The following is an 11,744-nucleotide window of genomic DNA, read 5'->3' on the forward strand; positions in this document are numbered from 1 at the left end:
TAAACTTTATTTCATGATCGTAGCACTCAGAGTTCCAGAGGTGTCGACCTTAGACCTCCAGATCGACGTTCCAAACTCCCACTGACGCCACGAAAAATTCAAATGGTGATAACTCATCCACGGCCGATCCGATTTACAAGATTTTTACAGATTTTGGTAGATATTCACTTTCTTAACAACTTTTGTTCCATGCATTATCACCATAGAAAAACTACCAAAGGAGATATTCAAGGTTTCTGGCTCAAGGCCGATGCATAGGAGACCCTTGTAGCTAATATCCTGGATATCTTTAATGAAATTTAATTTAGAAACTTGTGAGTTACTAGTATATTAAAGACAATCATAGTTATCCAATTGAACTCTATTTCACGATCGTATCTCTCATAGTTCCAGAGGTATCGACCTTAGGCCTCCAGGTCGACGTTCCAAACTCCCATTGACGCTACGAAAAATTCAAATGGTAATAACTCATCAACGGCAAATCCGATTTACAAGATTTTTACAGTTTTTGGTAGATATTTACCTGCTTAATAACTTTTTTACTTAGAATTACCACATTAGAAAAACTACCATAGGAGAAATGCCAGATTTCTGGCTCAAGGCCAATGCATAGGGACCCTTGCAGATAATATCCTGGATATCTTTAATGAAAATTAATTTAGCGAATTAGAAGTTACTATAATCTTAAACAAGATAATGATAAATCAACTAAAGTTTATTTTAGGACAGTAGACCCAGTAGATTCCGAGATATCAGCTTCAGACTTCCTGATCGACGTTTCAAGCATCATTGGATACAAGCAAAAATTCAAATGAAGATGACTGGTCAACGACTCATCCGATTTAAATGATTTTTTCAGTTTTTACTTAATAATCACTTACACTGTAACTTGTTAAAGGACTATTAAAGAAGATATGATCAATTTCTGGCCCAAATCGGTAAGAAACCTGCCTCCCCGATATCTTTGGCCCATCCCTACCAAATTTCGCGCCATTTCACTCTTACTGAAACAAGATACAGTAGAACAAGTCGCCTGGCGTTTTATTTTAAAACGAACCAACTACTAGAAATTACACATTAGCAATCGTAACTTAATATTAATCTGTTTATTAACCTTATCATTACAATAAACAGTCGTATGCATGGTAATTACTTAAAATTATAATTTTTCGCTTTTTTTGTGTTGATAAAAAGCTCGTGCTGTTTATTTAGTGATTGTTGACAGTCGTACGTTGTAGTGGAAAGGATAGTGCTAAAGATGTTTTTTTAAATATGAGTGTACAATGGGTAAGCACATATTTCTGGAATATTTTTAAATATTGGCCATTCTGGATAACCCATTACATGCCAGTTGAAGTTTCTTTTTCTCTTCCAGTCACTTGAGGAATTTTAATTTTCACCTCAAATGCCTGGAAGAGATAGACAATTAATCAAATTAGAAATTATTCAATGACAAAATTAAATTTTAGGCATTTTGCAAGCAAAAATTAAATGGAGCAAAGAAAATTCATGCAGAACCTTCACTTAAGAATAAAACGATTGGGAAAGAATCATAATGCGTTTCCAAGCTGGTAAGTGAGAACCACAATTGCTATTATTAAATTCACTTTTTTATTGCGCCATAAACCATTTGACAACGAGTAATTATAACCCATATATCTGCTTGAAATCTGGTTCGGAATGACACAACTCATGAAAATCGATTGCCGATAGAAATCTCTGCTTTGTTTCATATCAATTAAAGTCAAATATGATGCCATTATCTGCAGGAAGCGCTTACCCATGCAATTTTTTTATTATTATGGTTAAATAACGTAATAAATCCCGGATGATCTCCAATGATCATCAACGGTAATTCCTAGTTACAGATTCGGAATTATGGATTCATTGAGCGTGACAATATGCTAATGATGCGAATTTTTATAATTAGGCTGTCAGGTTTGTGCGCCTCCTATGAGTTAAATGGTCTGTTATTTCCTATTGTGTATGATTATTAATAATTTGTATGTGTTGCTTTCAGCCTGCACGATTTTCTTCACCCTTCTTCAAGTGACCAAGTTCGTCAGCACCCTCAGCTGCGACAAGACCTTCACCTACTACGAAGAATACGGCCAAAATAGCTTCAACGTCAGCTGCAGCGGCATCACCAAGGGCTACGAACACCTCCTGGAAAACATCACCATCACCAACGAGATCTCGTTGACCCTCACCGATTCGATATTGGAAAACGTCACGCCTAAACTATTTAAAAACGTCCACGACATCAAAATCCTCCATATATTGAACTGCAGTTTCGAATTCGACCGTAGGGCGGCCATCTTCAGTGAACTGGAGAAGCTGGAGAGTTTGGCAGTGAAGGATACCCATTTAATTTTGGACAATGTGATGCTGGCTGGGCTGGGGAACTTGAGGCATTTGGTGCTAAGCAACAATAGTTTATCCGGTGTTGAACCCGGAGGGTTTAAGTCCTTGGAAAACTTGGAGAAACTGGAAATTGTGGATAACCATGTGGCGAAGCTGCAAGATTTGCCGTTGTGCGAGCTGAAGAAGTTGCGCACCCTAAATTTGCGAAGGAACTTAATCACTTCTTTGAAACTGTTTCATTTCTTTTGCCTGAGGAGGGCCAGACCTCTGGATCTACAGATCAACAGCTTACCAGCCGTACCAAACATGTATGGCAGCACCTATTTTAACATAACGTACACATATGATTTAATTGAATTAGATTTAAGTGAGAACCAAATAGTAGACTTAGGATACTCTCTGGACGAGTTAGGTAAGCTGCGACTTTTAAACATAGGGAATAATAAGCTGACCAGTATCAAGTATGCTCATTTTAAATGGCTGACGAAGCTACAGAAGCTTATTGCAAACAGCAACCAGCTCAGGACAGTGGACAGTAGAATATTTGTGAACAAAACCCAACTAACCTTCATAGATTTATCCAATAACCAACTGGAATCTTTTAGTATGCAAGATGTTCCTCAGCTAAAGCATTTAAGCCTAAAAAGCAACCATATAGTAAGCATATCTCTAAGTAACCTACCTAGCTTAAAGGAATTGGATTTGAGCTACAATAGCCTCAAAAGCTTCGACTCAGCTTCACTGACAAACGTGAACATGCTGGTCTTACGCCTCACAGGCAACCAGATTCAACTTACCCCTGGATGCTTCCAGAGCCTCGCCTCACTGAGGTACCTTGGTCTAAACAATAACACCTTGAATGATATCCCAGAGCAAGCATTCACCAGTCTCAAGACCCTAAGAATATTGGACCTATCATGGAATAACTTGAAAAAGCTTGAAAAGCGAGTGTTCGTTGAACTGGTGAACTTGGAGATGCTCAATCTGTCCTCTAACTCCATAGAGTCTTTATCCTACGAAACTTTGGAACCTTTAAAGAATCTTCGAAGCCTAGACATCGCCGCCAACAAGCTGGTTTCAATTGAATACGACATTATTTTGTCAAAGCTTCCATGGCTAAGCAATATTAACATAAAAGCCAATCAGCTGAGCTGCAACAACCTTTCAAAAATCATAGATTACTTGAAGCTGAAGCATATCGTGTATGTGAACAGTGAAACTTTGGACCTGGACCATTTGAGCCAGAACGTAGCAGGGATCCCTTGCAAATCTGCCCCCACCAGCGACAGGTTGCTGGTAGCTGAGCACAGCAGCGGGAGAGGCTGGTTGAATTTCGGACTGTGTCTGATAGGAATTTTAGTGTTTATTTTAACCAGCATTGTCACCTACAGGTTTTATATTTATTTAAAGAGGAGACGTTACAGGGCAGACGAGTTCGAGCTAGTTGTAGATTAAACGATCTATTGAGCAAATGTGAGTTTTATTTATTTCCTTACCTATTTTGAATTTTTGGGCCTGAACAGTGATAACCCAACAAAATATTATTAACGGTAATTTTAAATACATCTTCAGCAGTCACACTTGAAGTAATGCTCAGCGAATGGCGGTTTTGATAGGGTTGGGGGGAACTAATAGATGTCTGTGTGTCACGGAAGGGTGAATTATTTATGAAGCATGGGCGCACCTTGGAAAACTCTTAAATCAATCAACTCCTTATCGGTTCCTGGATGCGCCACTGACAAATATGTATGTATATTCATCCACGTATCCCTCTTATCGAGTTCATCATTAATTTTGATTTAAGTATTGTGTCGCGGTTTCGATGGCCAACCAATGATTTATAATTTTCCAATAAGGGACCTTATTGAGGATTCTTGTACAAATAACGATTTATTATGTAGAGCAGGACTTTTAGGTTGACCTGGTGATTGATTGGCTTAAGACAAAGAGAGTCTCTGGAAGGCCTTGAGCAATATTTCAAATTATTTCAGCAATAAAAGGGTCATCTGGTGATCTTAGTAGTGAAGTCTTTGGATTGCAGCCTTGACCACCACCATCACCCGATTTGGAACCACTTGATTTCAAGTTATTCTAATCGGTAAACATCAAAGGGTTAAAAACGTGGCGATCTTGGTAATAAAGTCTCCGGATCAGAGCCTTGACTACCACCATCAGCGGATTTGAACCCACTTGATTTAACGTAATTTCAAATATTTATAGTCGGTAAACATCAAAGGCTTAAAAACGTGACAATCTTGGTAATGAAGTCTCTGAATCAGAACCTTGACCTGATTTGGACCCACTTGATTTCACGTAATTCCAAGTTGTTCTAGTCGGTAAACATAAAAAAGTTCAAAACGTGGCGTCCTTGGTAATGAAGTCTGGATCAGACCCTTGACCACCTCGATCACCTGATTTGGATACACTTGATTTCAAGTAGTTCTAGCCGGTAAACATCAAAGGGTTGGAAACATGTCGATCTTGGTAATGAAGTCTTTGGATTAGAGCCTTGACCACCACTATCACCTAAGACGAACCCACTTGATTTCAAGTAATTCTAGTCGGTAATTATCAAAGGGTTGAAAACATATCGATCTTGGGAATGAAGTCTTTGGATCTGGCCCCTGACCACCACAGTTACCTGACCTGAAACCACTTGACTTCACAGATAATAATCCAAACCGAATAAAAAGGCCATTTAATTAACATAACACATATATTTTTAACAGTCATAACAACAAAAATATAACATCGGCCTTAAAAACTAAATCAATTATAACAAACAGGTAAAACAACGAATTTTCCGAGAAGAAAATCCAGATTATCACACTCCAAGCAATGGATTTGAAAAACTTTCAATTTGAACCTCACTCACTCACCTCAACATACTCCTTAAAGCCTAATCGAATCCGGAAACAGCATCGAACTCCTTCTCGAACTCCGTCTTCTCTACCATGTACTTGGGCAAAGTGGTGTCAAAGAGTTTACTGTAGGTGGGTTTGGTTTCGTGGCTGTAGGCGCCCTCTTCTTCACCCACGTCTACCTCTTTAGGAGCCTCAGGCTCCTCCTCTTTGCTCTCTTCTTTGGTTTCTTCTTCTTCCTCCTTAGACTCGGACTCTTCTAACCGTTCGGAGTCCGGGGCGCTTCCAGAGGCCTTGGAGTCCCTCAAAAACTTCTTCGCGTACCTTTTCTTCTGGTTTTCGTAAGGGACCACGGTTCTGTAGAGGTCTGAGGCTGCCCCAGTTAACTCTTGAGGTACTTTCTTGAAGAACTTCTTCCTTTTGGTGTTCTCGCCAGTCAGGTCCAGAGGTTTTGCTGAGAGGGTTTCGACTTTTTTAGATTCCTCGGACGGTTCTTGGTTGACGAGAGGCTGGTGCTCGCCCTTGGGGTCTTTTAGCCTCTGGACCTCGTGGTAAGCGATGTGGGTGGGCTTGGGTTTACTTTCCGCAACGTACATGCACTCCTCGTGTTGCACTTTATGCTGGTCTACGCACAGGAAGCAAGTCATGCCATTTTTTTCGGCTTTTTTGCAGTTGGAGCGGTCTTTCTTGGCAAACTCTGCCAGCACCTCTTCGACGTCGTGTTGTTTCTTTTCTGTGGCGTCGGTTTTTTGCTCTTCTTGCCTCGATTCCGCCTGCTTGTTCAACTCTGGGAATAATTTATAGTGGTACTCGTCGAAGCTCTCTTCTTCGTCGTCTTCCTCGGCAGTTTTCTTATCTGTCACGGTGGCGGCGAAATGTTCTGGAACATCATAGGGGTCGTCGCTAACCAGTTTTTTGTCCTTTTTCAGTTCTTCGTCGTTATAGTACGAGGGGGTGTCGTCCTCAGATTCCTTCTCTTCTTTTGATGATTCTTCTTCTTCAGCCTCTTCGGCTTCTGCGGAGGTTTCATCGATAGCGGTCCCGGCAGCTGAGAGTTCCGGAATCGGGTCTTTGACGACAATTTTACTTTTGGTAGCGGAAGTTTTTTGGGGTTCGGAGCTCTGTTTGGTTACGGTTTTGGTCTCTTCCGGCTGATCCTGTTCGCTGTCGTACTTTTTCTCAGCTACGTACGCGTACTTGCTCTCCTTGGGGGCTGACGTGTAGCTGCACTGCTCGAAATTGCCCCCAGTGGTCTCGTCTTTGCACACGGTGCAAGTTTCGCCTCCCTCCCGTTCCACTTTGGTGCAAGCACCAGGTTTCTTTAGCAGCTCACTGCTCTGGCTGGCAGAGTAGCTTTCGTATTCTTCAGGGTCGTAGGGTTTATAGTGGAAATCTTTCTGGCGCTCGCTCTCGGCTACTTCCTGTTCTTTTTCAAAGTCCTCAAAGTATTTCCTGTTCCTTTGGGAAACCTCGTAGTAAGGATCGCGGTCGTATTTAGGTTTTCTAGGGCTCCTTTTGATCCTTAGGGCCTCAGGGGCTTTTACTGGAGTGGAATATCTGATTGAGCTACCTGCGTACTGGTTAACAGGTTCTTGGCTTGAGGTGTAAGAGCACTGAGTGTATTTGGCCTTGTTGGAAGCATCTTCGCAGACAAAGCAGTTCATATCTTCGGCGTTCTCTGGACCGTTGATTTTTCTGCAGTCTAAAAGGGTAATTTCTTGTAGTAACTAAACGGAAACACCTAAAGGACTTTCCTTACTTTTATTTTTTACATTTTCAGTTTGTGACGGGGCCACTGCTCCATCACCCTCGGGCTTTTCAGCTGGCGCATTGGTTAAGGTTTCAAGGTATTTGGAGGATAGCGGTTGATAGCTGTATTTTTGGTAAGGGTTGACGGTTGTGGTAGGGATCTGTAGCTGAGCAAGGTACCCAGTGGCGGCAGGGTATTGGGAAACTGTCGAAGAAGATTTTCCAGTGTTATAGTCGGCGGTTTTTCCGCCATAGTAAGTGGCCGGATCGATTTTAGTTTGGTCTACTTGCTCCTCAGCTTTCCTAAGAGTTTCGAAGCCCCCAAAGTTGTCTTTGTAGTCATCGAAGTCTGAGCTGACCTGGATTTTTGACACTGTTCACTGCACCGATACTTAAAAACCTTTACTTACCTTAGGTTTTTTGCTTTTCTTCACAGGGGGTCGAATGGTTTCAACGTCATCTTTGCTCTGAGCTCCTTCTTCGTTATTTTCATAAACTTGAGGAACGGGAATCTTATGGCTAACGTAGTAAGGACCAGGTTTCACCTCACTGGATTCAGCTTGCTGCCTTTTCTGACTCTCCTCGAAATAATCTTTCTTTAAAGGATTGCTCTCGGAAGCAGCCTCCTCTTTTTGAGCAAAAGATTGCTTCAAGGCTTCAAAGGGGTCCGCCTTTTGGGCCTGTGGTGCCGTCTCTTTCGGCTTGGGATCTTCGAAAGCTAATATTAAGTGAGGTTAGATTAATACTTCCAGCGATAAGTGACCTCTTACTTATAGGGATGTTCCAGAAGCTCTGGAATTCCGCTGGAGGAATGAAACCGGAAGTGAAGCCACTTCCAGGGCTCTGCTTGTTGGGTACAGCAGCCGAAGCCGACGCTTCACCACCAAAGTACTTGGTATAGTCTGGATGCGTGTGATCGTCTGAGTATTCTGAGTGGTATTCGTCGCTTTCTGAGTAGTCGTACTCAGCCGAGCCCTGCCTGGCTATAAGCACGAGGCACACCTGGGAGACGTATAAAGGAGTTTGTAAAGAAAATTCTACTTTACCACAATAAATCACAAACCTCGATGATAATGCTTCTCTTGGACAGAAGCATCTTCGCCGACAGATAAATCACAAAAATTGCATTTGACTACCGCGAATTTCGTTTTATACAGGTCCCACCACTTGATCGAAACCCACGTAACCAAGAAAGTGTACTGTTCTGCTAAAACTTTTGATAATCGATATTTCTTAAATCTGCAACGAACTGAAGCGAAGACCAAAATTTACCAGGCGTGAAGTCTCTTTGGTTTTTTATCGGTCTTTGGTTAGTTTAGTCGGTTGGTATAGACCAGGAGCTACTATGGGCGAATCACTTGCAGAAATATTTCAAGGCTCTCCAAAAGACACTTGGTACTTCCAGATAACATTGGATCAAATGTTAATGATGATGATAGTGGGGAAAGTAATGAAGGAAGAATTGATGATACCACTTGCAAGAACCTGAAGCATCTAAAATCAATCTCCTGGTCTACCACAAAATCTCGCCGATCGGTTTAATCCGCCATAATACAAAGAATCGCCAATTATTAGATAATAATTGCATTTCGGTTTTTGTTTATGTTGTTAGTGTAATCTTATTTAATTGTTTTGACACCGCGTTACAGATATTAAAAGGTGTGCTAATCCGTTGTCGTGTAAGAGACGAACAAAAAACCGCGTGTTAGAGTATATAAAATTAAGTCACCGTGGAAGAATAATATGACAATATAAAATTATGAGTCGCATATCGAATTATAAAATATTACTGCCGAGAATTTTCCAGTTTTCCAGGTCTATAATTAGAACTTTACGATGATTCAATATGAATTTCTCACTCGTATTAAAACATATATTTCCAGTGTTATGGACGCATGGTATTTTAAATAATATCATGACCTATTTTTATTTAAATAATGTCATATAATTAACTCATTACGATGGGAGAATTAGGTACCTACGTCATTCCTTATGTGGACTTTCATTTGTTTTAATTACCTTCATAGTGTAACATATTGGTATTTAATTGAAAAGCGACAAACGATAAATGAAATTTTAAAAAAACTTTATGCAAAAAATTGATTGCTTTAGCAGGAATGCGGTTTTCCGGTTTCCTGCTTAAGTATATTGACTTATTTCTTCTGTCACCCAAGTTGTGGCTGAGTTACGCAATTAAACAGATTAATATGCACTACCCAAATGGACCTCGACAAGTTTAAACTTAAAAATTTTTTAACTTAGGGATCTTCAAACGGATTTCTCCCTGCATAGGTCTATATGTGGGCTAACTACCCCCTTAAAGTCTTTCCGTATGCTAAAAGGGTTTTCTGCGACCTTAGACACTCCGTTGAAGGCTGCCCTATAAGTGATTTTGACTAAGTACGGTTCTGTTAATAGTTTTTTATATTCAGGTCAATTTTTTTTTAAAACTTCTGTTCCTGCAATGTTTAACATGTAAGCCAGCAACCCCTAAAATTTCATAAAAATATCTCAAGTAAGTAAAGAGATATTAGCAGTTCAACTGAACTATGAAAGAATTTTAGGGCAAACAAAATGAGACCAAGTTTTTACCAACTTCAAAGTCGAATTTGGCAATAATCTTTTGCCTGTACCTTGACATGAATGTTAGCTAAAAACTGCCGGAATTTCACTTTGATCTCTTGAGGCGTCTGAGAGATAACTGCAATTGTAATGAACTACCTCAGGTCTCACATTTTTCAAGATAAGTAAAATATTCGTCTTTAATAAGCTGACTAAACTAGAAACGGGACATTATAACCAAAAATGTTCCCACTGGGTCTCAACAGACCCAATTATCTTTGACCCTGACATTGAAACAAAATTGGAGAATCGCCTAAGACGTTGGAAATAGTAGGCACTGAAAAAGTAAGCCAAGAAGAGAAACAGGTCTCAATGATGTTGATGGAATCTCATTCTTCAACGGATGCTGCACTTGCTCTTCCGCCGTGGATCTCTCGCCCCACCACCGCCTTAACCTTAACAGTAACTTTGACTTCTTCTACCTGAGGTCCCCTACTACCTACCAAGCGGTCGGTTTATTCAGTTGGAAGCGCGAACCGATTTTAAAACGACGACGATCATGAAAATTACTCTGTTTTTGGTGAGTGAATTTTTGTTTTTTTCATATTTTCGGAATTTTTCGACGGAATCTGTACGGTATTATTAGATTCTTGTTTATACGGCGTCTGCATACGTGATTTTTCAGTTTTAAGGTCATTAATTAATCTTCTAGTAAAGAACTGGGTCTCGCTTGGGTAAATTTTTAATACGGTACTGAACTTCCTCCATGGTGGTAAACTTTTAAAGTATTCATTTTTAATTGTTAAGGGATTTTTTTTTTGACGGCGAAGAAACGGTGCTTGCTCTGCACTGCTCTCCTAGGAAGCAATTGAGGCCACCAAGACTTCCTAATCTAAGTCCATCAGGTTTTATTCATTTTTGAAATTACGACTTGCTGCTCTTGAGAACTGTTACCATTTTCATACACCCTGTATCCACGCTGACCTTTAAATTGAGTAAGCATATGCGAAAAACCAAAATCGAGGTTTTGACCAGAAATTATTGAACCTGATTGGTCAATGTCTATTGTTGGTAATTTTTTGTGTGCAAATAAACGACTGTTGGGTAACGGCCTAATGAAACCATCTAGGGACCAGGAATAATCGACTTAAATTAATTTTTTTTTCTTACTTAATTAGTGGTTTTGCTTGGACTGACAATTTCTACATCTGAAACCGAGTGTTGTGAAACGAGATGATTTTTTTTCTAGTGCGGAGCTGTTCTCCTTGCAATTATAGCTGTGTCGGCTGCAAAGCCTGACGGTGTGAAGAAACACCACGAGTCTGGAGAAGAAGCTGGAGGTAAAAAGGGGTCAGGTAAGCACAATAAAAAAAAACAGTCGAGTCACTTAATTTAATCAAAATATTTTCTTTTCATAGGAAGTCATTACTCAGACACGTCAGGTCATACAACCTCTGGTAAAAAATCGAAACATGATCATGAGGAGGGCAAGCATGGCTCCAAAGGTTCGGAGTTGCACCGTGTAGAGGACGCCGAGGAGGGCGGTAAGAAGCACAAACATTTCCATGCTGATAAGCATGAATCGTTTCATAAAAGTGGAGGGGCGAGTGCCCATGGGGCTCAGTTCGAAGAAGCATCCAAGAGGCACAAGGGAAACTATAAGAAGGTATTTTGATAAATGAGGTTAGGAAGGTTTAGTGACGACTATAAGTAATGTTCTCATAGGGTTTCATGGAAAAGTTCCACAAAGACGAACTGATGAACCACGACAGCTTCTTCTCCAATGGTGAGAAAACTGGCAGCTACAACATTTTCGGCTCGGGAGGAGCCAAGTATGGATCTCAATCTTTCGCCAAGAAATCTGGAGGAAGTTTCAAGGTAAGAAGGAAAGATCTCTGAAACTGGAGGCTTAATTTACATATGGATTTTTTTGTAGAACCTAAAGTCTGCTGATAAGCACGGGAAAAAGGGAAAAAAATCCGGAGGCCACAACAAATCAGAGAAAAAAGGTCATAAGAGTTCGAAAGCCAGCAAAAGCAACTACACCAAGGGGCAAAAGTACGCGAAAAAGGGAGGCAAAAAAGGGGGAAAGCAGTACAAACAACAAAATTAATAAAAACATTTATTAAGCATACAGTTTTGTAAGACTCAGTATTAAATAAATTATTTTATACAATTTGCGTCTTATGTCTTATTATTGACACCTGA

At 40.3% G+C, this 11,744-nt stretch overlaps 3 protein-coding genes across 3 annotated transcripts; 2 read left to right on the plus strand and 1 right to left on the minus strand.

The window, feature by feature from the left end:
* Positions 1-1,038: 1,038 nt before the first annotated feature.
* On the plus strand, positions 1,039-3,836 carry LOC126747143 (leucine-rich repeat-containing G-protein coupled receptor 5-like). The gene is made up of 3 exons (XM_050455642.1): positions 1,039-1,287; positions 1,470-1,571; positions 2,021-3,836. Exons 2-3 carry the CDS (start codon positions 1,556-1,558, stop codon positions 3,817-3,819), a joined length of 1,815 nt encoding a protein of 604 aa, XP_050311599.1. The 5' UTR covers positions 1,039-1,287; positions 1,470-1,555; the 3' UTR covers positions 3,820-3,836.
* Positions 3,837-5,067: 1,231 nt separating this feature from the next.
* LOC126747141 (eukaryotic translation initiation factor 5B-like) lies at positions 5,068-9,028 on the minus strand. The gene is made up of 5 exons (XM_050455639.1): positions 8,038-9,028; positions 7,745-7,976; positions 7,385-7,692; positions 6,985-7,333; positions 5,068-6,927 (listed from the first exon to the last, which is right to left on the minus strand). Exons 1-5 carry the CDS (start codon positions 8,068-8,070, stop codon positions 5,264-5,266), a joined length of 2,586 nt encoding a protein of 861 aa, XP_050311596.1. The 5' UTR covers positions 8,071-9,028; the 3' UTR covers positions 5,068-5,263.
* A 940-nt stretch (positions 9,029-9,968) lies between these two features.
* LOC126747145 (hornerin-like) lies at positions 9,969-11,712 on the plus strand. Its single transcript, XM_050455644.1, has 5 exons — positions 9,969-10,116; positions 10,786-10,891; positions 10,955-11,202; positions 11,262-11,414; positions 11,473-11,712. Exons 1-5 carry the CDS (start codon positions 10,096-10,098, stop codon positions 11,647-11,649), a joined length of 705 nt encoding a protein of 234 aa, XP_050311601.1. The 5' UTR covers positions 9,969-10,095; the 3' UTR covers positions 11,650-11,712.
* Positions 11,713-11,744: the final 32 nt, after the last annotated feature.

The sequence above is a fragment of the Anthonomus grandis genome, chromosome 19 (assembly GCF_022605725.1).
Source record: "Anthonomus grandis grandis chromosome 19, icAntGran1.3, whole genome shotgun sequence".
Classification (NCBI taxonomy): Eukaryota; Metazoa; Arthropoda; class Insecta; order Coleoptera; family Curculionidae; genus Anthonomus; species Anthonomus grandis.

What these genes read in the sequence shown, in the direction of transcription:
- LOC126747141 (XM_050455639.1), bottom strand. Translation starts at nt 8,070, where the DNA reads ATGCTTCTGTCCAAGAGAAGCATTATCATCGAG. An exon ending in AGAGAAGCATTATCATCGAG is followed by an intron (nt 7,977 to 8,037) that starts GTTTGTGATTTA and finishes TACGTCTCCCAG; the next exon opens with GTGTGCCTCGTGCTTATAGC. An exon ending in CTTCTGGAACATCCCTATAA is followed by an intron (nt 7,693 to 7,744) that starts GTAAGAGGTCAC and finishes ACTTAATATTAG; the next exon opens with CTTTCGAAGATCCCAAGCCG.
- LOC126747145 (XM_050455644.1), top strand. Translation starts at nt 10,096, where the DNA reads ATGAAAATTACTCTGTTTTTG. An exon ending in ACAAGGGAAACTATAAGAAG is followed by an intron (nt 11,203 to 11,261) that starts GTATTTTGATAA and finishes ATGTTCTCATAG; the next exon opens with GGTTTCATGGAAAAGTTCCA. An exon ending in AATCTGGAGGAAGTTTCAAG is followed by an intron (nt 11,415 to 11,472) that starts GTAAGAAGGAAA and finishes ATTTTTTTGTAG; the next exon opens with AACCTAAAGTCTGCTGATAA.